Source organism: Lampris incognitus, chromosome 7 (assembly GCF_029633865.1).
Source record: "Lampris incognitus isolate fLamInc1 chromosome 7, fLamInc1.hap2, whole genome shotgun sequence".
NCBI classification, from domain to species: domain Eukaryota; kingdom Metazoa; phylum Chordata; class Actinopteri; order Lampriformes; family Lampridae; genus Lampris; species Lampris incognitus.
This window is the reverse complement of record NC_079217.1, coordinates 46506288-46529762: the sequence shown is the minus strand read 5'-3', so window position 1 is coordinate 46529762 and position 23475 is coordinate 46506288. Positions and strand designations below refer to the sequence as shown.

The 23475-nt window shown below is 43.2% G+C and overlaps 1 protein-coding gene across 1 annotated transcript in view; it reads right to left on the bottom strand.

Annotated features, from left to right (window-relative positions):
* The window catches only part of nf1a (neurofibromin 1a), a 316227-nt gene that overhangs the window by 210080 nt on the left and 82672 nt on the right, over window positions 1-23475 (bottom strand). Inside the window, exons 4-12 of the mRNA XM_056283131.1 lie at window positions 21983-22173; window positions 19151-19257; window positions 12134-12201; window positions 11727-11802; window positions 11159-11316; window positions 10180-10353; window positions 3557-3685; window positions 2162-2236; window positions 1766-1897 (exon numbers count right to left, since the gene is read on the bottom strand). Of these exons, the coding sequence (XP_056139106.1) occupies window positions 1766-1897; window positions 2162-2236; window positions 3557-3685; window positions 10180-10353; window positions 11159-11316; window positions 11727-11802; window positions 12134-12201; window positions 19151-19257; window positions 21983-22173 (1110 nt within the window). The remainder of the gene's footprint in view (window positions 1-1765; window positions 1898-2161; window positions 2237-3556; window positions 3686-10179; window positions 10354-11158; window positions 11317-11726; window positions 11803-12133; window positions 12202-19150; window positions 19258-21982; window positions 22174-23475) is intronic.

The following is a 23475-nucleotide window of genomic DNA, read 5'->3' as shown; positions in this document are numbered from 1 at the left end:
GGGGGCAGGCCGGAGCGGGTCGCTATAGACCATCTCAAGCCTGCTCACTTGGACATTGGGGAGCCAATGCAATTGGCCCTACCCCCGCGGCGGGGACGCCCTCCTAGGTCGGCCCCGGCACCTGCCTCTGTTCCTGCTTCGGCCCCGCCTATGGCCCGGGTTTCGGCCCCATCTGTTTCCCCTCCTCTGAAGCGCGGCCGTTATGGCCGCAGGGTCCGCCCCTCGACTCGTCACTTGTTTTCCCCGTGACTTTGCACTATGTCATTGACTGTTCTGTTGTAGAGTCTATTTTTATGTTCATGACTTGCGCTTTTGCTGTTTTGCATTGTTTTGTGTAGGTGAATTCTGGGGGGGCCTGTGTGGTGACCCACATCTATATAACTAGAGACATTCACCTAAGAGAGAATGCACTTCCGCTTCCGGTCCAGAGTTCAGTGTCGAATGTATGACATGAAAAATGTGGAGCTAGTAAACTACCTCGACTACGTCTACTCTCACGTCTCCTGTCTCGTTGTTTTCTAACTCCACAGTACGACTTTTTGTAGACCAGCGACTGATAAAAATGACCTAATTTTGGAGATTAGCTTGAGCTGGAAAAAGCATGACTAAACAATATGTTTGGTCAAAACCGAGGTTAGCAACAAATATCACCCCACAATTCCTAGGGGCCTGCTTAAGACTACCTGACACACCACAAAGGTTAGTAACAAAAGGGCTGATGGACTTTTTGGGACCAAACAGAATGATCTCAGACTCATTATCATTAAACTTGAGAAAATTTTCAGACATCCAGTATTTAACGTCAAGAGAGGCAAGTTGTGAGATTTTCAAATTGTGAAATAGCAGTTGTTACAATAAAAGCACCTTTTAGGAAAATACCCTGTGGATATTCAGGTGGCTCAGGAAATATGCCACATATTACCAAATGCAAAAGCACAACCTTTCACAATTTACTTTCCATTCTCTCTTCATCCCTTCACGCCATCTAAACAGAGTGCATGCCCCCTCATCTGAATAAAAGACCTGGTTGTCCTGGTTAAAATCGCAGCTTAGAGCCAATTCTTTTTTTTTCAATCCCCCCCCCCTTTTTCCCCCCATTTGCATTTGGCCAATTACCCCACTCTTCCGAGCCTTCCCAGTCGCAGCTCCAACCCCTCTGCCGGTCCAGGGAGGGCTGCAGACTACCACACGCCTCCTCCGATACATGCGGAGTCGTCGACCGCTTCTTTTCATCTGACAGTGAGGCGTTTCGCCAGGGAGACGTAGTGTGTGGGAGGATCACGCTATTCTCCCCAAACAGGCGCCCCGACCAACCAGAGGAGGTGCTACTGCAGTGATCAGGACACATACCCACATCTGGCTTCCCACCTACAGACACGGCCAATTGTGTCTGTAGGGATGCCCAACCAAGCCAGAGGTAACACGGGGATTCGAACTGGCGATCACCGTGTTGGTAGGCAACGGAATAGACCGCTATGCTACCTGGACGCCCCAGCTTAGAGCCAATTCTATCAAAATTAATTTTAACCACAGACAAATCAGAAAACACAAAGACATGAATAGATCCACTTCTTACAAACACATTTTGTTAATTACCAACTGAAAGCAGAGCAGTGATATCAGTGCTTCTACAGCTCTAGTTGAAATGGGACAGATACAGCCTCTTTCACTAGTGTTCAGTATGAATCACTGTTACCTAGTGCTCAAACCTTGAGCACATGCTATATATGACTGTGTGCTGGTGCAACGTCAACTCTCTTCTCACCGGAGTCATGCGTAGTGGAGCATGTGTGTTAAGGCCTTGTATAACCCGGTTGAGTGTTTCTGAGAACATGTAGCGTAGCTCCCCAGAGTAGCAGTACACCGCATCTATCTTCGGCCACCAGTCCAGATGGGACTAGAGGATGGAGGGCAGACCAAAGTAGGAAATGAGAGCCAAAACGGTCAAAAGTACGCAGATTAAAAACTGGTAGCGCTCAAACAAGCTGAACATTTATTGTTCTCAACTGTGTAAGCTTAATTTATCATAATATCAAGCTGTTGTGCAATGATCACAATCACAATAAAACTAGCTAATCATTTCCATTATATCCTATTGTGTCTCCAACTAAACACTACCAAGTCCTGCAAATTATGAATCTATTTAGTGCGTTCCACTTACATTGGTGATTATTCTATGCAAAGAGTTGACCAGAACAAAATGAAAAGTTGAGGGGGAGGAGGAAGCCAGGCAGACCTTCAGGAAGAAAGGGGGGTAAAACATTATACACATTTATTATTTTCCTCTCCTTTTATCTCCTAATGTGTCAATGTCAAATTCATATCAACCTGTCAATGCACAACCCCTTACGTGGTTGAGGAGGTGTAGACCAGTGGGTTTTAAACTGGTCTTTGGGGAACCCACAGTACTGCTGATTTTATCCTCTGCCAGGTACTTATGTCACCAGTTTGATTTTGTCTGAAAACCTCGTGATTACATGACTCGGATAACTGATACAACAGGTGGTTGCAGTTAGCTACCTGGCAGAATGGAAACTCAACGGCATCGTGGGCACCCGACAAACAGTTTGAAAACCACTGGAGTTGCCATGCGCGTCCTCCATAACAAATGGAGTTGCCGACAGCTTCTTTTCACCTGTGAACTTCAGACTTCTCCCAGGGGAACTTGTGCGTGGAGGCTCACACCCTTTTCCCCAGATTGAAATGGAATTAAATGTCATAGAAACCAAGATTTTGAAAGCTTCCATTATGGATATATATAGATATGATATGAAAGACATTTTTGGGAATTAAATGCAATGCATAGAGGACAATGCATATGTGCCACCATCTAAAACATTTTTGTGAATAGTTTCTTGTGTTTGAGAAACTGATACACACTGCCAATGAGCTCTGTGCATAACTGAAGACTTCTGGTTTCTACTGCAGCGGTCATACCATTTTCCTGTTTGTTGGCATGTGCTATTGACAATGGCATACGTTTCGTGATGCCTGCAAGATTGACCATGGATAAATGTCAACGACGTGCACAGAATTGCCAACAAACTTTCACCTGCACCTACCAGCAAACGCGTGACAAGTTTCAAGTTGAACATATCAAGTTACATCCACAATTATGAGGATGGACGGACGGACGTAACTTGATATGTTCAACTTGACACATGTCACGCGTTTGCTGGTAGGTGCAGGTGAAAGTTTGTCGACAATTCTGTGCACGTCATTGACATTTATCCATGGTCAATATTGCAGGCATCGCGAAACATATGCCATTGTCAACAGCACACGCCAACAAACAGGAAACTGGTATGACCGCTGCAGTAGAAACCAGAAGTCTTCAGTTATGCACAGAGCAGCCTTCCCAAATTACTAACTGGTGACTGCTAGCTAGCTGAGACAGTTCGAATAAATCTTTGCTCACTTATTTTGCAAGATGAAAACCACAAAATCAGTTTCAAAATTAACATGCATTTTTAATTGTGAGGACTGACATTGAATGTGCACATTATGTGGAATTTTAATGTAAAAAAATGCCACACTCAACTGTAACCATGTCTACCTTAAAGTGCTGATTGTTGTGTGGATTGATACGGAAGCATGAGACGAAGCAGTCCATCATGAGGTCCACATCAGAATTTTGGCTGCCCGTCCCACGCCAGAAGGGTTTAGCTGGGTTAAAGAGCAAAGCCTGGTGGGACAAAGAAGGTCACAATAAGTCACAACTGTTCAATTCACAAACTTTGTCTTCCCAATTAAGAATCCCAACTTGCGTGTAAATAAAATATTTCTTAACAAATACCTATGGGGGGATGGCGAATGATCTTTTTCAGAATTGGCTCATACAGCAAAAAGAGTAGAAGTTGACTAGTTTGAGGTGACATGTAGCTTTTGTAATCAGAGTGGCTACAAGTGCACATCTATTATGGCGAAAGAGAGGTGCAAAACAACATTTCACAAACAACTCTAGACCAAAACAACATTTCAAAAAAAAAAAATTTTTTTTCACAACAAAACTAGATGACTGCACTCGGTAGATTGCAGATCTCTGCCAGGTGTATCTCCCCTTCTCTGGCACTCAGACTTGGCAACAAAACTTTTTTAGAATACGGGAAGAGGAAAAATACGGAGGAACTGCCTGTGTATCTCTCCCCTTCTCCAGTGCTCGGACTTAGGCAAAAAAAACAGCGGAGGAGTTAGATCTCAGTTGCGGTATAAAACAGCTTTTTCAAAGGGTTTGAATCACCACAACCACCAGAGGTCCTTGATCATACAGTCATAAATGTGCACAAAAATTAGGCTGACAGGCCCAGCAGCATGCAGATTAGCAGCGGACATGTTGCTAATCTCCTGCACACATGGACAGAAAATGGTGTTTTTCCGGCCATTAGAAGACTTTTGCGGCACGCCCAAGTTGATTGAACAGGAAATATGGAGGGGTGGGGGGGGTATTTAATATGCAGTGCACTAGCTAAAAAAAGCTACCTAATAAAAACATTTTGCCTGTCAGTCTGTGGATGTGCCGCCTCCTAGACAGACCTTCACATGAATGCGACCAAGTCTAACATGAATTTGCACTTTCCAAAAAGCAAAAGTTTGCTTTATGCAACCATTTTGGTCTACCCCTAACACTGTCTTTTTTTTATTTTTATTTTTTTTCCATAATATAATCATGCTTGGTAAACTGTTTCGCTCATGCATGTGTGACTCACATCTACGGTTGACTCAGATTGGGCAGCAACAGAGAGCAGCGTTGGATGACCAAGCTAGAGTGAATGAAGAAAGGGAGTGGCGGTAGCGAGAACAAACGTTTTTCAAAGTTTCTGATTCACTGCAACCACTAAGTTCTTGATCAGTCATAACTGTGTTCAAAAATTTTTAGGCTGATAGGTCCAACAGTATGTGAGATTAGCTGCAGAAAGATACATACACGCAAACATGGACACGTGACCAAACGCATAATCCTCTCCACTCCAGGCTACCGTCCGTTGGACATAATTAACAAAAGTGAAAACAGGCCATTTTCACAAAGTAAATGAATATAACTAAGAATAACATTTCACAAAATGAATAAAAGCAGTGCTCCAGACTAACTTTCTCCAGTGGGGACACTGGTGTTCCCTACTCAAATTTTCAGAAGCACCAGCCCAGATTTATTATCACAATATGATCATATTTAAACAAGGCTACAACAATCAGCCAAAACATTAAAACCACTGACAAGTAAAATTGATTATCTAGCTACAATGGTACCTGTCAAGGGGGCGGGATATATTAGGCAGCAAGTGAACAGTCAGATCTTGAAATTGAAGTGTTAAAATCAGGAAGAATGGGCAAGTGTACGCTTCTGAGCAACTTTGACAAAGGCCAAATTGTGACAGCTAGACGACTGGGTAAGAGCATCTACAAAATGGCAGCTCTTGTGGGGTGTTCCCAGTATGCAGTTGTGGGTACCTACCAAAAGTAGTCCAAGAAGGACAACCACTGAAACGGCAACAGGGTCATGGTTGCTCAAAGCTCATTGATCCATGTGGGGAGAAAAGGCTAGTACATCTGATCTAATCCTACAGGAGTGCTAACTGTAGCTCAAATTGCTGAAAAAGTTAATGCTGGCTAAGAGAGAAGGATGTCGCAGCTTGCTGCATACTAGGCTGCATAGCCGCAGACCAGTCAAATTGCCCATGCTGACCCCTGTCCACCACTGAGAGTCTCTACCATGGGCATGAAAGCATAAGAACTGGACCATGGAACAATGGAAGAAGGTGGCCTGGTCTGATGAATGCCGTTTTCTATTTAAGTCTATTTTCAGTTTAACTTCTAAACTTGAATCTAAATTCAAATCTTTTGAGTTTCTTACCTAAGTCCAACTCCCTCACCCACGAGCAGACTCTGCTCAGTCCAGATTGATGCTCTATCGACCTCCTGGTCCTTATACACTATTTCCTGAAGAATTTTGAGAATTTATCTCAGGTCTTGTTACTCATTCTGATGAGATTCTAATTCTTGGCGATTTCAACATTAATTTGAATAAGGCTGCTGATCCTCTAAGTAAATCCTTACTGGTGCTTGCCAATACTTTTGAGTTCACTCAGTTTGTTCAAGAGTCTACTAATTGCAGTGGTAACAACCTTGATTTGTTTTTATCTAAAGGGATAGCTGTTCTGATCTGACTGTCTTGCCAATCACATCTGCTGTGTCAGATCATTTTCTCATTAAATTTGAAGCATTATTGGCCTGGCCAATTTAATACAGCCAATTCACCTGACCTACATGTCTTTGGACTGTGGGAGGAAACCGGAGCACCCGGAGGAAACCCACACAGACACGGGGAGAACATGCAAACTCCACACAGAGGACGACCCAGAACAACCCCCAAGGTTGGACTACCCTGGGGCTCAAACCCAGGACCTTCTCGCTGTGAGGCGACTGCGCTAACCACTGTGCCACCGTGCCGCCCAGACCGGAACGTAAATGGAGAAAAAAAAAAAATGTTTTAACCTATCTTGGTATGAGCGTATTTTATCTGCTGCGAAAGCAGCATACCTCTCTAACTTAATCAATATCAATAAACAATCCCAGATTTCTCTTTGTCACTGTAGCTAAATTTACAACAAGCAGCCATCTATTAGCTGCTCACCATTCACAGACCATTAGTTTCTAGACTTTTTCTACAATAAGGTTGAGCTCATAAACAAAATTAGTTCTTCAACTCCAACTACTCCTGGAGATCCTGTCTTACCAAACTCACATCTATACGAGTCACTGGTAGTCCCTGTTATTATTACAGCTTTTGAGACTACCTCTCTTGATACTTTGACTAAGTCAGCTTCTAAACTACTTGCCTATTTGACCCTTTACCAGCAAAACTTTTTAGAGACCTCTGGCCTTTCCGGGGACCTACAATGTTGAACATTGTTAATTTATAACTTACTACTGGCATTGTTCCCTGAAGTTTTAAGACAGCTGTGGTCAAACCTCTAGTTAAGAAACCACACCTCGGTCCAGGTTCTCTTAGAAACTATCAACCAGTCTCTAATCTTCCATTCTTTTCTCAAGTACTAGAGAGAGTTGTGTGATAACAACTTTCGACCCATATAGAAGAACACTGTCTATATGAACCTTTTCAATCAGCTTTCAGGGCCTGTCACTCCACTAAAACCGCTCTGACCAGAGGGGTGAATGATCTTCTACTAGCTATGGACTCTGATTCCACTTCTGTGCTTCAACTACTGAACCTCAGTGCAGCCTTTGACATCACTGATCACTGTATACTATTAGACAGGTTAAATTGTAATTTTGGTATCCCTGTCTTAGCTCTCTCTTGACTTAAGTCCTACTTATCTGGAAGAACATCGTGTCTTCTATGACTAATTTAGAGGCCTGCTTAGTTGCTGTGAAAAATTGGATGTCAATAAGTTTTCTGCTTTTAAACTTAGATAAAACTGAGATGCTGGTCCTGCTAGACAAAGACACTAACTTGATCAAATAACAATAACAATCAACAACTCTGTGATTTCACAGTATGGCAGCCAAAAAGCTTGGCGTTACGTTTGATCCCAGCTTTTTCTTTAATAAGCACATTTTTTTTAAATCACCAAGACTGCCTTTTTTCACTAAAAACATAGCTAAAATTCAGTCCTTCCTGCCCATAGCTGACACAGAGACTCTTAATACATGCATTTGTTTCATCCAGACTTGATTACTTTAATGTTGTTTTCAGGTCTGCCACATGCAAGTACAAAAAGTATTCAGATGGTTCAGAATGCTGCAGCTAGAACTAGAAAATTTGACCATATTACAACAATTCCTGCCTCCCTTCATTGGCTTCCTATCCATGCAAGATCAGAATACAAGGTGCTTCTGCTGACATATCAAGTCCTAAATGGTCTCGCCCAATCATACCTGTCTGATCTCCTTAAATTGTACATTCCATCTCAAGCTCTTCGTTCTCAAAATATAGGGCTCTTGCGTGTACCCAAAGTTAAAAAGAAGTCAGCTGGTGGCAGGGCCTTTTCCTATCAGGCCCTGTTCTTGTGGAATAACCTGCCTGCTGCCATCAGACAACCAGAGTCTGTTGAGTCCTTTAAATCCAAACTTAAAACTCATCTTTTTGCCTTAACCTACAATTGGTTGACTTTAAATTGAGTATTTCACAACCCATACTGCATGGCGGGTCAGTTTCTGTCTCAATGAAATTTACCAACCACTGTTCTGCCGACGAGATTATAGATTATTGACTATTGCAAACTGTTCTCTACTCTCACATGTCTTTTCTCTCTCTCTCTCTCTCTCTCTGAATGACGTCTTCTCCTTTCTCCTCTCCCGTGTATGATGTGAGTCTCCCCCGTGTGCGCTTATAGTCTATCCTCCTCCCAGGTCTCCATGATGAAGGTGGTCGCCACCTGGACACTGCTTGGAATCCTCCCAATCACATTTTTTTATATATCTTATAAAGCCATATAATTGTGTTATTCTGTTCCAATGTTATATCCTTCTCTCACTTTGATGTTTTTTCTTGTGTCTTCGCCCACGTATGTGAATGGCATGATGTGAGTCTCCCCTGGGTGCATGTGTAGTCTGTCCTCCAGCCAGGTCTAAAGGTGATGGTGGTCGCGTGGCTCAGGTCCAAGGCTGGGTTCCGGTGGCATCTGGACGCTGCTTGGCATCTGCTTCATATAGCTTATAATTCCTATTTCAATGTTGTATTCTATAAACTGTGTTTTATTCTGTACACACAACATCCATTGCATGTCTGTCCATCTTGGGAGGGATGTCCCTCACTGTTGCTCTCCCTGGGGTTTCTTCTTCATTTCTCTCCCTGTTAAAGGGCTTTTTAGGGAGTTGTTCCTTACGCGATGCGAGGGTCTAAGGATGTTATATTGCTGTAAAGCCCACTGAGGCAAATTTCAATATTGGGCTCTACAAATAAAACTGACTTGACTTTTAAATCATGTGGCCAGCCGGGTGCATTTGGAGAGATGCTGGGTATATTGGGAGAGATTCTGAATATGGAGCTGCCAGGCAAGAGAAAAAGAAGAAGGCCAAAGTGGAGGTTTGTGGAGGTGGTAAGGGAGGACATGCAGGAGGTTGGTGTGACAGAGGAAGATGCAGAGGACAGGAAGAGATGGAAACGGATGATCCGCTGAAGCGACCCCTAACAGGAGCCGCCGGAAGTAGTAGTAGTAAGTGAAAGGACCTGTGAACTTCATAAATATTTCTGTTACCGTGCTTGATTCCTTGATTCCTCTCCTCTCTGCAAGCTACCCCCTAGACCACATTCTCCATTTATTCGAGGAGGGCCTTTTTCTGGACCAGATAATGTATACAAAAGCCTGTCTCTGGTTTAGGTGTTGAGTCTCGCTGGTACTGGCAGTGCGAGCAATCCTTTCACATTACAGGGAGTCAATGAACTTAGTATGATATCAAAAATATTGCTTAATGCAGTTTTTAGATATGGTAATGTTGTAAACATGACTTATAAAGATTCATCATTTATCAATATATTCCAACAGTTACATTTCTATATAAAATAATATTTCCTCCTTTATTCTGCTGTTGGAGGGAAACTAAATACTTGCATTAACTAAATAAATGTATTTGTTTTTTAAAGATCTATGCAAAACGATTGGTGGCCCCGAGACCACAGTTCAAATGCAGGTAAGCCTTGCATACTGCTCTTCACAGGTTTTTTTTGTAAAGATAATGGAAACAAACACTACGCATTAGTGCATTTGGTTGAGACTGACATCAGGTCCTCTTTTTCCCGTTTCTCCATCTATCTTCCTTTCACACAGAATATTCACAAGGAAGGAACGTCTTGTCACCTGAATGGAAATAATTTTTAAAAATGTCTAAAAAAAACTTTGAGGCTCATTTTAACGTGCTGTGATAATTATTTCAAGTTTTCAGTTTATTTTTATCCCTATTTGTTGTTTTATCATCTCTTTTTTGCATTTTGAATTCAATTTCTGAGAAAAAAATATCTTGCGTCATAATCAACGTCAGCCATTTTTTGCCTTTCGGTCCTTAAAATCTTTAGTTGGCCCCTCTTCATAAATGGGAAGTTGATGGAGAAGCAATAGCGACACATCCAGTCATTTATAATTTTAAAAAAAAGAAAGAAAAAAAAAGATTGTGCTCTTGCACTTCAAGCCACTCCGGGTGCAGAAGCAGGACTTTTCTGACCTTAAGATCCATAACGATGGACTGGACCAAGAGGAAAATGACTGAGTGATCCTCCCAGTTGATGTAGGTAGAGGCTTTACACAGTTTTACACAGGCTATTGCTGCACTCTCCGTCAGCTGCTTGCCGCCCCCCTGGCCAGCTAGTGCCTTCCGTAAGCTGTCCACGAATAGTTTCTGGAAAAAGTCAAGTTTCTGTGAGCATCAGGAAATGGAGGACTTAATTCAATAAATCAAAAATTATTAATACGTATGTCGTTTGGGGATTCAAATGGACTACACAGCTTCTCTTGTGTGTTAGGTTTGTAAAATAACATTGATTAAATTAAAAAAAGAATTTGCAGTCAAGCTGAGTGGATGTCACTGATTATGGTTGAGCATGTGTGTTCGCATTTGAGAATCTTCTATGTATTTGAGGATGGCCCTTTTCATGAAACAATCGACTCTATGCGTAACTGTAGTCCATTGACTTCCGGTTTCTACTGCAGTGGTCATACCAGTTTCCTGCTTGTTGGCATGTGCTATTGACAATGGCATAGTTTCCGCAATGCCTGCAAGATTTAACTTGAATAAATGTCAATGATGTGCACAGAATTGTCGACAAACTTTCACCTGCACCTCCATATCAAGTTACGTCCACAATTATGAGGTATCCTCATCCTCATCCTTGTCTATAATTATGAGGATGAGTATCTTCATCCTCATCATCATAATTATAGACGTAACTTGATATGTACAATTTGAAACTTTTCACCCGTTCGCTGGTAGGTGCAGGTGAAAGTTTGTCAACAATTCTGTGCACGTCATTGACATGTACCCATGGTAAATCTTGCAGGCATCGCAAAACATATGCCATTGTCAATAGCACACGCCAACAAACAGGAAACTAGTATGACTGCTGCAGTAGAAACCGGAAGTCAGTGGACTACAGTTATGCACAGAGCCGATTAAACTAAAAGTGTCTTTAATCTTTTCCCCTCACCTTATTGGCTTTACTGTCCTCGACGGTATCCCTGGAGATGGTCTGTATGATCTCTGGACAGAGAATTAGGAGGATGATCTGCAGGGGCCACACTGCCGCCTTCCTCTTGGCACTCTCGGCAAAGCTGTCCACCAAGTCAAACAACTTCTCGGCAGCTTCTGATGACCCAAACCCAACCAGCAACAAACCAGCCCACCCAACCACACACAGAGTGCATGAGATCTGGTCACCCAATTTTAAACTGAAGACTTGCCTCAAGTGAGACTTCACTCTAGCCTTATTGTGAAGCCAATAATTGAAGAAATCTAGCATATGTCTTGTGCATGAGGAAACTTGCTAGTCCTGCCAGTTTTCAAGACCAAATTATACTGACATAAAAGGTGAGAAAAAAAACAGCAGGATTTTTATCTGAAAGCAATTTAGACCAGGATGGAAAACTCATGTCTCAGTGTTTTGCACAGTGATCTTGACTAGTTTAGTGAAAAGTTGGTAGCGACTGTGCTGAATGACTTAAACAAACATGAGATCTGCTTTTTCCATCCTTTGTGAATTATTCAGAAATGCCCACCTGCCATGTCTGTCTGTGGCCGCTGGTAAAGCATGGTGAACTCATCTGGGTAGTTTTCCACCCAGTTCCAAAATGCCTGAAGACAGATAACACCATTTAGTATGGTAATAACATATATAATGATGAAACCAGAACCTTGGAAATATCAATTTTTTACGTTTAGCACTGACATTTGCTCTTCCAAAACCTTGTGAAAACAACTGTCAATCTTCCCATGAGGTCAACTTTCCTACTGCAGTTATCTTTTGATTACTGTTAGAAAACATAAAATAAAAATACTGCACGGCAAAAGCTGCAGTTTTGTAATATGCAAAGTAAGGGTAGTAAAAAAGTAAAGATGCAAAATGTGTAAATAACATGCAAAGTATAACAATGAGGGACAGGAGTAGGTCATTAGAAGCAGGTACCTTCTCTAAACTGTTAATGACAGCTAGTTGTGCAGGCTTCTTGAGTGCTTTAAACTTCAACACAGTTTCTGAAAGAAAATCAACAAAAAATAGCAAACATTATAACATATAACAGTGCTTATACAAAATACTAAAATTAGATCATCTCAGGTTTCCATTTTTTCATCTTGTTCTCTTGCTAAGCTTGTGTATGAGCTGTAGTGGAGGTGATCATTATTGCAAATGAGACCCTTTTCAAAACCTAGTCGTAACATAAAATCTCACATACATTTTTTGGGCGTTTCAATCAACAGCAACACATAAAAGTGGAATCCTTCACTACTGCAAATAAAAAACAAGCCATTCCAAATAACAACGACACAGGTGGTGGCTGTTCTTGGGGAGGTGAACCAACACAAAGCTGAAGGACCAGATGGACCACAGCTAGTTGAAGTGCTTACCAAACTTTTCCAGCTGCTCATGGATGCAAGCTTCATTCCAACAATTTGGAAAACTTCAACGATAATCCCCATTCCTGAGAAAACTCGAGCCAAAGAAATGCAGGGTTTCTGACCCATTGCCCTGACACCCATCCTCAGTAAGTGCATGGAGAGAGTCATATGCAATCATCTAATACTGTCATTCTGTGAACAACTAGACCAGTTGCAATTTACATAAAGGGCCAAGAGGACGGTGGAGGAAGCCAATCTGACACTAATACAAGCAGTAACTGAGCACTTGGATAAGCCAAAAGCCTGCGCATTAATTTTAATTATGGACCTGGACACTGCTTGGCATCCCCCTCATCACATTTTCTTTTTATATATCTTACAAATTCATATAACTTTATCCTGTTTCAATGTTATATGCTTCTCTCACTAAGATGTGTGACTAATTTTTTTTTTTTTTGTGGTGATACTGGTCGCATGGCTCAGGTCCTGGGGTGTTCCGGTGGCATCTGGACACTGCTTGGCATCCTGCGCATCATATTCTTCATAAATTTTATAATTCCATTATAATTCTGTTATCCTCTTTCAGTGTTGCATTCTGTAAATTGTGTAAACACAATATCCATTGCACGTTGTCCGTCTTGGGAGAGAGATCCCTCCTCTGTTGCTCTCCCTGAAGTTTCTTCCTATTTTTTCTCCCTGTTAAAGGGTTTATTTAGGGAGTTGTTCCTTATCTGATACGAGTGTCTAAGGACAGGATGTTGTGTTGCTGTAAAGCCCCTTGAGGCAAATTTGTAATTTGTGATGTTTGGCTATACAAATAAAATTGACTTGACTTGACCTCTCCTCTGCATTTAATACTGTTAATATATGTATCCTGCTATCATGTCTTTTTAGCTGGACTGCAAAAGCGGGGCCAGCCCAACACATGTGGTTGCCTGTGAGAGAGTGAGTGACTGAGTTAGTGGAGTTTCGCCATTGGTCGGATGGCCAAGTTCCAGCTAGCAGTGATATCACAGAAGTTGCTTGATTGGTCGGCAGACAAACGATGTCACTGGTAAGCATGGAAGTGGGAGTTTCCCTATTGGCCATGAATGAGTGCAGCGGTTCACATGCTGATGAATGTAATATCGCTGCTCGTGGATGCTACAGAAATGCCTCATCGCAAAAAATTTCCAATTTAAAAACACCTGTGCTAATACCCACGAAGTTAAGAGTGAAAATTATTGGCGTCTTCAGAGAGTTGACGGTAACTGAAGTGCATTTATAGGGGGTGTCATGCCCAGACTTTCCAGTGATCATGGCAGCGATGATTGTAGCCAAGTGATTATTTCATATCAAAATGAATTTTGCACTATTTAACTGTATAAATAACCAGGGTTTGAAAACTGCTGTTCAGTACAGCCATTGTTCAAGGAACCAATGTCAAAACAGCTACTTTTTAAACATAGTCAGGCAAAAGCTTCTCCTGGATCGCCACCTTGCCATGGTGGAGGAACTTGCATGTACTAATGATCCCAAGAGCTATGCCATCCGGAGCTTGGCTCCCGGTAAGGTCACCCAAGGTGGATTGGTCAAGGGGGAGGTTCCAACAAAGACTGCAACTGGCAGAAGATGTCCCCAGGTCACAACGGCAGTGAAGGCGGATGAAGGCTACAACAGAGAGTGTTCCCAAATTGTCTTGGTTCTCCATGTCACTGGACGCTGGCCACCCCCTGCCAAGGACCATGTGGTGGCTGCAGGTGCATCAGCCTCTCTATGTAAAAAGCTGTCACACGCAGGCATCCTCCCATTATGCAGCACCAGGATTGGCCTCTATGCCCACATGAAGACTCAGAAGGAGGACAGCCATGCTCCACCCCGAGTGACCACCGATGATGATGAGTCAGGCAAAAACAGCCACTTTCTAAATGTAGCCACAGTCCAGCCATATACTAGGTCTTAACCTAGTATTGTTGACTTGCATGTAGACTCAGCTGTTATTTGCCGGATAGAATAATTCTTATGTAACCAACCTGAGAGTTGAGGAAAATGATTTTATGTCTGACAGTCTTGTTTTAAACACTGGAGTCCCTCCCCCAAGGTTGCATTCTATTGCCAATTTTATTTTCAGTAAACACAAATGAAATTATGTGCAATATAGAAAATTTCACATGAGCTAAGTATGCGGATGACACGGCTTTAGAGGTGCAGCTCACCAATGCAGTCATTAAACATGGTTTGATTAGTCATCTTTTCTTGAATGTAACCAAAACAAATGTGTCTAGATGGTAACAAGAACAACCTATCAAACTGTCGATTTCCACCATTTAAGTTAAGGGCCACAAAAAAGCACTACAGATGCGATGTTAGCTTTGAGAATGTTGATTGAGAAGTATAGAGAAGGCCAAAAGGAGTTACCTTGTGTCTTTGTGGATTTAGAAAAAGCATATGACAGGGTGCCAAGAGAGGAGGTGTGGTATTGCATGAGGAAGTCGAGCATTGCAGCAAAGTATGTAGGAATGGTGCAGGATATGTATGAGGGATGTGTGACAGCGGTGAGGTGTGCGGTTGGAATGACTGGTGGATTCAAGGTGGAGGTGGGAATACATCAAGGATCTGAGCCCTTTCTTATTTGCAATGGTGATGGACAGGTTGACGGATGAGATCAGACAGGAGTCTCCGTGGACTATGATGTTTGCAGATGACATTGTGATGTGTAGCGAGAGTAGGGTGTAGGTTGAGGAGAGCCTGGAGAGGTGGCAGTATGCACTACAGAGAAGAGGAATGAAAGTCGTAGGAATAAGACGGAATACTTATGCATGAATGAGAGGGAGGACAGTGGAATGGTGAGGATGCAAGGAATAGAGGTGACAAAGGCTTATGAGTTTAAATACTTGGGGTCAACTGTCCAAAGCAACAGGGAGTGCATAAGAGAGGTGAAGAAGAGAATGCAGGCAGGGTGGAGTGGGTGGAGAAGAGTGTCAGGAGTGATTTGCAACAGAAGGCTACCAGCAAGAGTTAAAGGGAAGGCTTACAAGATGGTTGTGAGACCAGCTATGTTATACGATTTGGAGACAGTGACACTGACGAAAAGACAGGAGGCGGAGCTGGAGGTGGCAGAGTTGAAGATGCTAAGATTTTCATTGGGAGTGACGAAGAAGGACAGAATTGGGAACGAGTATATTAGAGGGGCAGCTCAGGTTGGACGGTTTGGAGACAAAGCAAAAGAGGCAAGATTGAGATGGTTTAGACATGTGCGGAGAAGAGATGCTGGGTATACTGGGAGAAGGATGCTGAATATGGAGCTGCCAGGGAAGAGGAAAAGAGGAAGGCCAAAGAGGAGGTTTATGGATGTGGTGAGGGAGGACATGCAGATGGCTGGTGTGACAGAGGAAGACACAGAGTACAGGAAAAAATGGAAACAGATGATCCGCTGTGGCGACCCCTAACGGGAGCAGTCAAACGTAGTAGTAGTAGTAGACTGTTAAGGGCCAGGAGGTGGAGCTACTGAGTTCATTTAAGTACCTGGGGCCTGTGTTAGACCAACCTTTTACCTTTACAGACCATGTTGAATGCATTTATTAAAAAGAGAAAAAAAAGCACAGCAAAGACTTCCTGTTGCATCAACTAAGGAATTTTGAGGTCAGCCAATGCACTTTACACATCCATCCATCCACCCATTGTCTTAACCGCTTATCCTGCTCTCAGGGTTGCGGGGATGCTGGAGCCTATTCCAGCAGTCAAGGCAGGTGGGGAGAAACCCTGGACAGGCCGCCAGGCCACCACAGGGCCGCCACACACACCAATTCATTCCTAGGGACAATTTAGTAGCGCCAATTCACCTGACTTACATGTCTTTGGACATAAGCTTTGTAAGCTTTGTTTAAAAATCGAAAAATGTTTAAAATAGTGAAGAAAACAAATAAGGCTTTGGTAGAGGAAACACTAACAAAAAATTACAACACAAAGAGGCAGAGAACATTTCAAATAGCTGGTTTGACATCTTCCAGTGGCACATTACGAAGACAAAGAGTGACTCATGTTTTGTTCTCCCTGTCAATAGTTTCACAGCAGCCTGCGGGTGCACCGTGCCTTCGCCTGAGGGTTGGTGGTGGGGGTGCATCTCAGGAGTGCGGGCCCACCCATGCCTTCACCTGGGGGTAGCAGTGGGGGTGTATCTCACGAGTCCGGACCCACCGTGCCTTCACCTGGGGGTTGGCGGTGGGGGTGCATCTCAGGGTTGCGAGTCCGCCGTGCCTTCACCTGGGGGTTAGTGGTGGGGGCTCATCTCAGGGGTGCGGGCCCAGCTTGTGCCTTTGGGAGCATGCAGGGCTGTTGCTCTGCAGGCTCCTCACCCCGTGGGCTCGGTGTTCCTCTGGGGTTGCAGTGCTTTGGGCTTCGGCTGTTCTCTTGGTTGTGGGGTGTCTGCATGACTGCGGGGCCTGTGGGTGGCTGCAGAGCCTTTCTGCTGCTGGGAGGCACTCCACTAAGTCGCAGATCTCAGACACCAGAATTATTGGGATTAATCCCGTGCATTCAAAGGTGGACACGTCACATACACATACACACTATAGACACTAGCATCTGCTTCAAACACTCCCTGGAACACTCTCTGGGTTACACCCTTCTTCTTAGTCCTCTCTCCACCTTTATTTCTGTCTTCTTTTTTGCTAACTGCTATCCTAAACTGATATTGATAAGCTCGATTTGATTGTGTTTTGTAGAACACATGGCAGCATCTGTTTCTAGGTCTATGTTTTATCAGGTACATGTTGTCATTTTTTGTTTATGAGTTTCCTTGCTCACTTGTATTGACTGTCCCCCTCTCGGGAATGTGAAGCTGATTGGTTGTCTAGCTGATCAAACATGCAGAAGAGGGGGATCGGTGGCGGCCATAAATGTATAATCACCGGTTCGAATCCCCATGTTACCTCCGGCTTGGCTGGGCGTCCCTACAGACACAATTGGTTTTGTCTGCGGGTGGGAAGCCGGATGTGGGTATGTGTCCTGGTCGCTGCACTAGTGCCTCCTCTGATCAGTTGGGGCAAATTAACCACACTCTCTTGTCGCATAGGTCTATAGTCTACAAAACAACGGAATGACCAATTTTTTTTAACGCTGTGCGATCTCTATTTTTGTGGTGCCAGCTAGAGAAGTTGCCTAGGCTTGATAAGTATTTTGTTTCAGGTTTTAAACTGCAGCTATATGGAAACATTTAAACCAGGGTTATCGGGGTATTGCTTTCATGGCTGGATTTTTTTTTTTTCCTTCAAGTCTGAAGTCGAGTGAAAGCCTAAACCAGTCAAGTAACCACTCAGTCGGGCGTCCGGGTAGCGTAGCAGTCTATTCCATTGCCTACCAACACGGGGAATGCCGCTTCAAATCCCGTTGTTACCTCCGGCTTGGTCAGGCGTCTCTACAGACACAATTGGCCGTGTCTGCGGGTGGGAAGCCGGGTGTGGGTATGTGTCCTGGTCACTGCACTAGCGCCTCCTCTGGTCGGCCAGGGCACCTGTTTGGGGGGGGGGGGGGACTGCAGGGAATAGCGTAATCCTCCCACGCACTACATCCCCCTAGCAAAACTCCTCACTGTCAGGTGAAAAGAAGCAGCTAGTCTGCAGCCCTTTCCGGATCGGCAGAGGGGGTGGAGCAGCGACCGAGACAGCTCGGAGAGTGGGGTTATTAGCTGCATACAATTGGGGAGAAGGCGGGGGAGGGAGGGAGGGGAGTAACAACTCAGTCCACAGCAGAACTGGCCAAGTCCCGATTTTTGTGACTTGAGTCCAAGTCTCAAATCTACAGTTCTTGTGCAGATTATCCGCAGCAAAATTTCCCTTTACGTGTTGGCAACTCACCAATTGTTAATTATCATCAGAGGCAATGGAAGTGACATCACATGATCGACACACTTTTCAAATAATATGAAGTATTTAAAAAAAAAAATTATGTGTTCCTCTGGAAATGGGCACTGAAAAAAAATGCATTATCTCTCTCAAACAGGGATGTCTGGTGATTTCCAAAGAAAGACACATCTAAAAATTTCCTGTTTATGAATTTTGTGTAAAGTCACCTTTGAAAGGGGCTGACACCCAGGTATCACGTGACAGATATTAGCCATGTCTAAGCAAGCTGCACTTTTAATTGGCTAGCATTAGCTAAATAAATTTTAAATAACTTGCAACTATCGTACCAGAAACTAACAAGTGGTGGTATGGTGAAATACTGAGAACATGGAGGGATTCAAACTGGGTGGTCATGTAAAATATGCTTTATATCAAATTAGTGAAGTTTTACCATTAATTTTTAGTGGACATTTGAATGAAAGAATGTATTAAGTCTGTTCTGCATAAATTTGACTGTATATTTAAAAAATAAAAGTCTGAAAAACCTGTTGTCCAGATCTTTAATCACAACAATATCCTCTCCAAATGCCCAGATAGCCCAGAAAGCAGGAAAAACATGCCTTTTTACCAAAATTGGTCTTTAAATTTTGTAATAAAGTTGGGAAATAATGTTCTTTATTTTGCTTTGCAGGTCTAGAGATGCCAGTTACAAATAATCAGCAAAACAATACTGGCTGATTATTGTGAGAATAGGAGTGGCAAACCTTGAATAAGCCTCTTGAGCTTAGAGCAGTCCACGTTGATGTACTGCATCAGCTCTATATCATGTACATCCACAGTGTCTTCTGAACAGACTGTCAGTTCCTGTAGCCTGAGACACAAAGACAAGATCAGACTTTAAAGGTCAGACGTTCATATACAGTGAAATTTTCTATTCTATAGTGACCAACATTTATACCCAGTGATCTGCCTAGTATAAATTTTCTGCTCTTAGACCTGGGGTCGGCAACCTGCAGCTCTTTTGCCTCTCTCCAGTGGCTCCCTGTGGCTTTGAAAAAAATTATTTGGAAATTAATCACTTGTCTTTTTAACATTTTGTTTTCATTTATCATTGTTGTAGGCCTAAATTGATTCTTAACATTCTCCAAACCGTATAAAAAACGATTTAACATTTTGTCGGGGCGTCCAGGTGGCATGGCGGTCTACTCCATTGCCTACAAACACGGGGATCGCGGGTTCGAATCCCTGCGTTACCTCCGGCTTGGTCCGGCGTCCCTACAGATACAGCCGAGTCTGCGGCTGGGAAGCCAGATGTGGGTATGGGTCCTGGTCACTGCACTAGCGCCTCATCTGGTCAGTCGGGGCGCCTGCTTGGGGGGGGGGGGGACTGGGGGGAATAGCATGATCCTCCCATGTGCTACGTCCCCCTGGGGAAACTCCTCACTGTCAGGTGAAAAGAAGCGGCTAGCGACTCCACATGTTTCGGAGGAGACATGTGGTAGTCTACAGTACCCCCCAGATCAGCAGAGGGGGTGGGGCGGCAACCGGGACGACTCGGAAGAATGGGGTAATTGGCCGGATACAAGTGGGGAGAAAAAAAAAGGGGGGGGGTCCAAAAAAAACCCAAAAAACAACATTTTGTCAACTAAAATCTGGGTCATAGCCTACATCTACAGCCGGTGCCTTTCCTTCTAAATTTTATCGAACCTCAACAGCCGTGGCCAGATCCTGAGTCTCCCTACCTCAAGCATGATCTACATAATCCAAATATGGCTCCCACCTCACATATGAGCCTGCAGTACAGCCATGAGAGAAAATATCTACAGTGATATTCAGAAACAGAAATCACATTTAATGGGTGAGAACGCTATCCTCTAAAAACTATTATTTTTCAACCAAGTATCTGTTTTAGCAAGCTGTGATTTTGTCAATGAATTGAATGACCCTTAGCTGTTGTGTTTTGTGTTCAGGCCTGAGGGTTGGGTTAGGGTTAGGGTGGAAGGAGTGACCCTAACCCTAACCCTACATGGCCAAGCAATAAAAGAAGAGGACTACCTCACACTGAGCTGGACTTTTGTTCAGTTTGTGGTTTGTTGGTAATAGTATCCCCAATAAAAATAACAAAACATATAAACAGTTTTCTTTATTGTAGTTCTATAATTTCATAAATGCAACAAAACATGGTATAACTGTAATGGAAATGCAAAGTTAAAGAACCAAAAAATTATAGATAGCCCACTGCAGAGAAGCCACGTGGTAAATCTTAATGAATGCTCACTTACACCTATTAGTAATGTTGATAGGCTAATTTAGACTTAATAGGCTGTGTCACCTTCATTATATGGCTAAAATGTGTTTTGAGGCTCCAGAGATTTTTTGTGTGTGTGTGTGTGGGGGGGGGGGGGGGGCTTGATGGTAAAGGTTGCTGACCGCTGTCTTAGACGATGTTCAGACTGCAGTCAACTTAGATGATGGGTTGACCACTTTTGATACATTGTTGGAGGTACTTTCAACTGACGCTGCAACAAAATGTTGATGAGGATAACAAAGTAACAAAGTTTACAATACATACTCATGCAACATTTTGTGCTATGTAACTATTTATGTTTCGCTATGAAAGGATAACTCATGTAACTTGATGTGAGCTGACACATTGTATCATTATCAGAGTTCAACAGGCTACCGCAGTCAACTAAAATGGTTCAAATTATTCCCCAATCAGGCATATTTACATTATTTCCCAAGGGAAAAGCCTGGCTTGCTGTGATTTTCTTTATATCTACTGTCGGTTTGGGATGCAAGATTCATTTACAGAATAGCCAACACATTGGTAAGAAAACTATCAGGCACAGGAATCTTGTTTGCTGTTGATGGCATTGAACGCCAAAGCTTGAGCTTTGTTTAACATTTGTAGGCTGACAACGTAGCTTAAGACTGTGGAATGCATTTGGGGACACATTAGAACAACTGGAGAAGTTAAGTTTAGGGTAAATCACTCACTCTTCCCATTAGTCCAGCAAATAAAACCAAAGAATGACTGAACAGGTCATGGAAAAATCCTGGCTTTCAAAGTAGCCATACTGCTTTGTTCAAAGAAATTCTATAAAGCCATCCATCCATTACCCAAACCACTTATCCTGCTCTCAGGGTCGCGGGGATATGCTGGAGCCTATCCCAGCAGTCATTGGGCGGCAGGCGGGGAGACACCCTGGACAGGCTGCCAGCCCATCACAGGGCTGACACAAACACACACACATTCTCACCTAGGGACAATTTCAGTATGGCTGATTCACCTGACCTACATGTTTTTGGACTGTGGGAGGAAACTGGAGCACCCGCAGGAAACCCACGCAGACACGAGGAGAACATGCAAACTCCACACAGAGGACCACCCGGGACGACCCCCAAGGTTGGACGACCCCGGGGCTCGAACCCAGCACTTTCTTGCTGTGAGGTGATCACGCTAACCACTGCGCCACCGTGCCGCCCTTCTATAAAGCTAGAAAAGGGTAAATGCCACTTATAAAAAGTCAAACTTTGACTTCTTCGGAAAAATAGAGTGAGAAATCTTGTGACAAATTTGTTCATGGAGATACCTGGTGGAGATACGGCTGAACACAGCATTGAAGTTGTTGCAGCTGAGGGAGAAGAGAACCCCTGAGGCCGAGGCCCGAAGCTCTGCTGCATGCTGATGGCCCTCACGGCAGGTATGAATGAAGTGACAAATTTCTGGCAGGAGCTGCTTCACTAACATGGTTTCATCTAGACGCAAGCAGTCCTTAGATTGCTGAGGACAGAAGAGAGAAAGAGGGACAGAGAAAGGGAGAGAGTGAAAAGGAGAAGATATCAATTAAAGATTTCTTTTGCTGACAAAATTTGATTTTTTTTTCTTACAAAAAGAGCAATAAGGTATACAATAAAACACAATTCTTGTTTTATTTTTTGGTGCATTTTCCATTACCTGGGGGACAAAGGTAGAGATATGGGGAAAAAAATAGTCATTATTTTTAAATATTCATCATTTCATTCTTGTTTGGTGATCCCTTAGTTCAACCGCTCTCCCTTAGATGCAACTCCAAACCACCATATTCCATTTTGCCACCAATTTCAATATGTGTATCTGTTTAATATCCATTTGTATGTAATCAACCTGTTTATTTTTGTGCATCCTACTTTATCAAATATTGATTCTGTGATTTTTTATATTTTTCTTTTGTGTATTTCATTTAGATCCCAGTCCACAACTCTCCCGAATTTCAGAATGGGGCCTGTGGCGGTTCTAATGGGGGGGCAGTGCCCCCGTAATATTAAGCCTGGACCCCTCTCTGCCCCCCCCCCTAACTGTGGCAAATATTTTTGTAAGGCAGAAAAAAACAAATGTGGAACCAGAAAATAAATCATGTTGTATAGTCAAACCATTTAGGTGACGGACCAACTGGATTTTGGCGCTGACTGAGAACAACTGGACGTGAGCAGTGATATTAAAGTCTGTCTCTGGTAACATTACTCCTTTACAACAGGTGAGCCATGTTCATGATTTCAAAACCTACTCACCTACACATTAAAAAGGTAATGTTTTTCATGAAATTGCCATTGCATTTCAATGTTATATGTCTATCGTTTGTCTTTTGGAGAACCAAACCTATGGGGGTGGTGGTGGTAACAGTTGTGCTTAATATATTTGGTACCCCTAAAATCACATGTGGCCCCAGCCTGCCCCCTCCCCCATTTGAAATGGTCTAGAACAGCCACTGAATGGGGCCTCACTGATGAATACTTTGTCGTGTCACTGTCAAGTCTCATTCCTCCTCCTGCCTGCTTCTCTTGTCTTTCCCTTCGTGTTTGGCTTGAAAAGATACTGAGCAAGACTCAAGATTCAATCTCGGGACCCAGGCCGGAGCCTACATGGTATGCCCGTACCTGGCTGAGGTAACCAGGATTTCCCTAGTCCTTCTATGCCTATCTTAAAAGGTGACATCTAATTTCCAGATTAGGCTTTATGAGCATTAAATGGGGGGGACTTACTCTTCTCTTGAAACAGACGGACTAGATAAATTCAGGTAAAAACTTTGATCTCAACATTATTTCA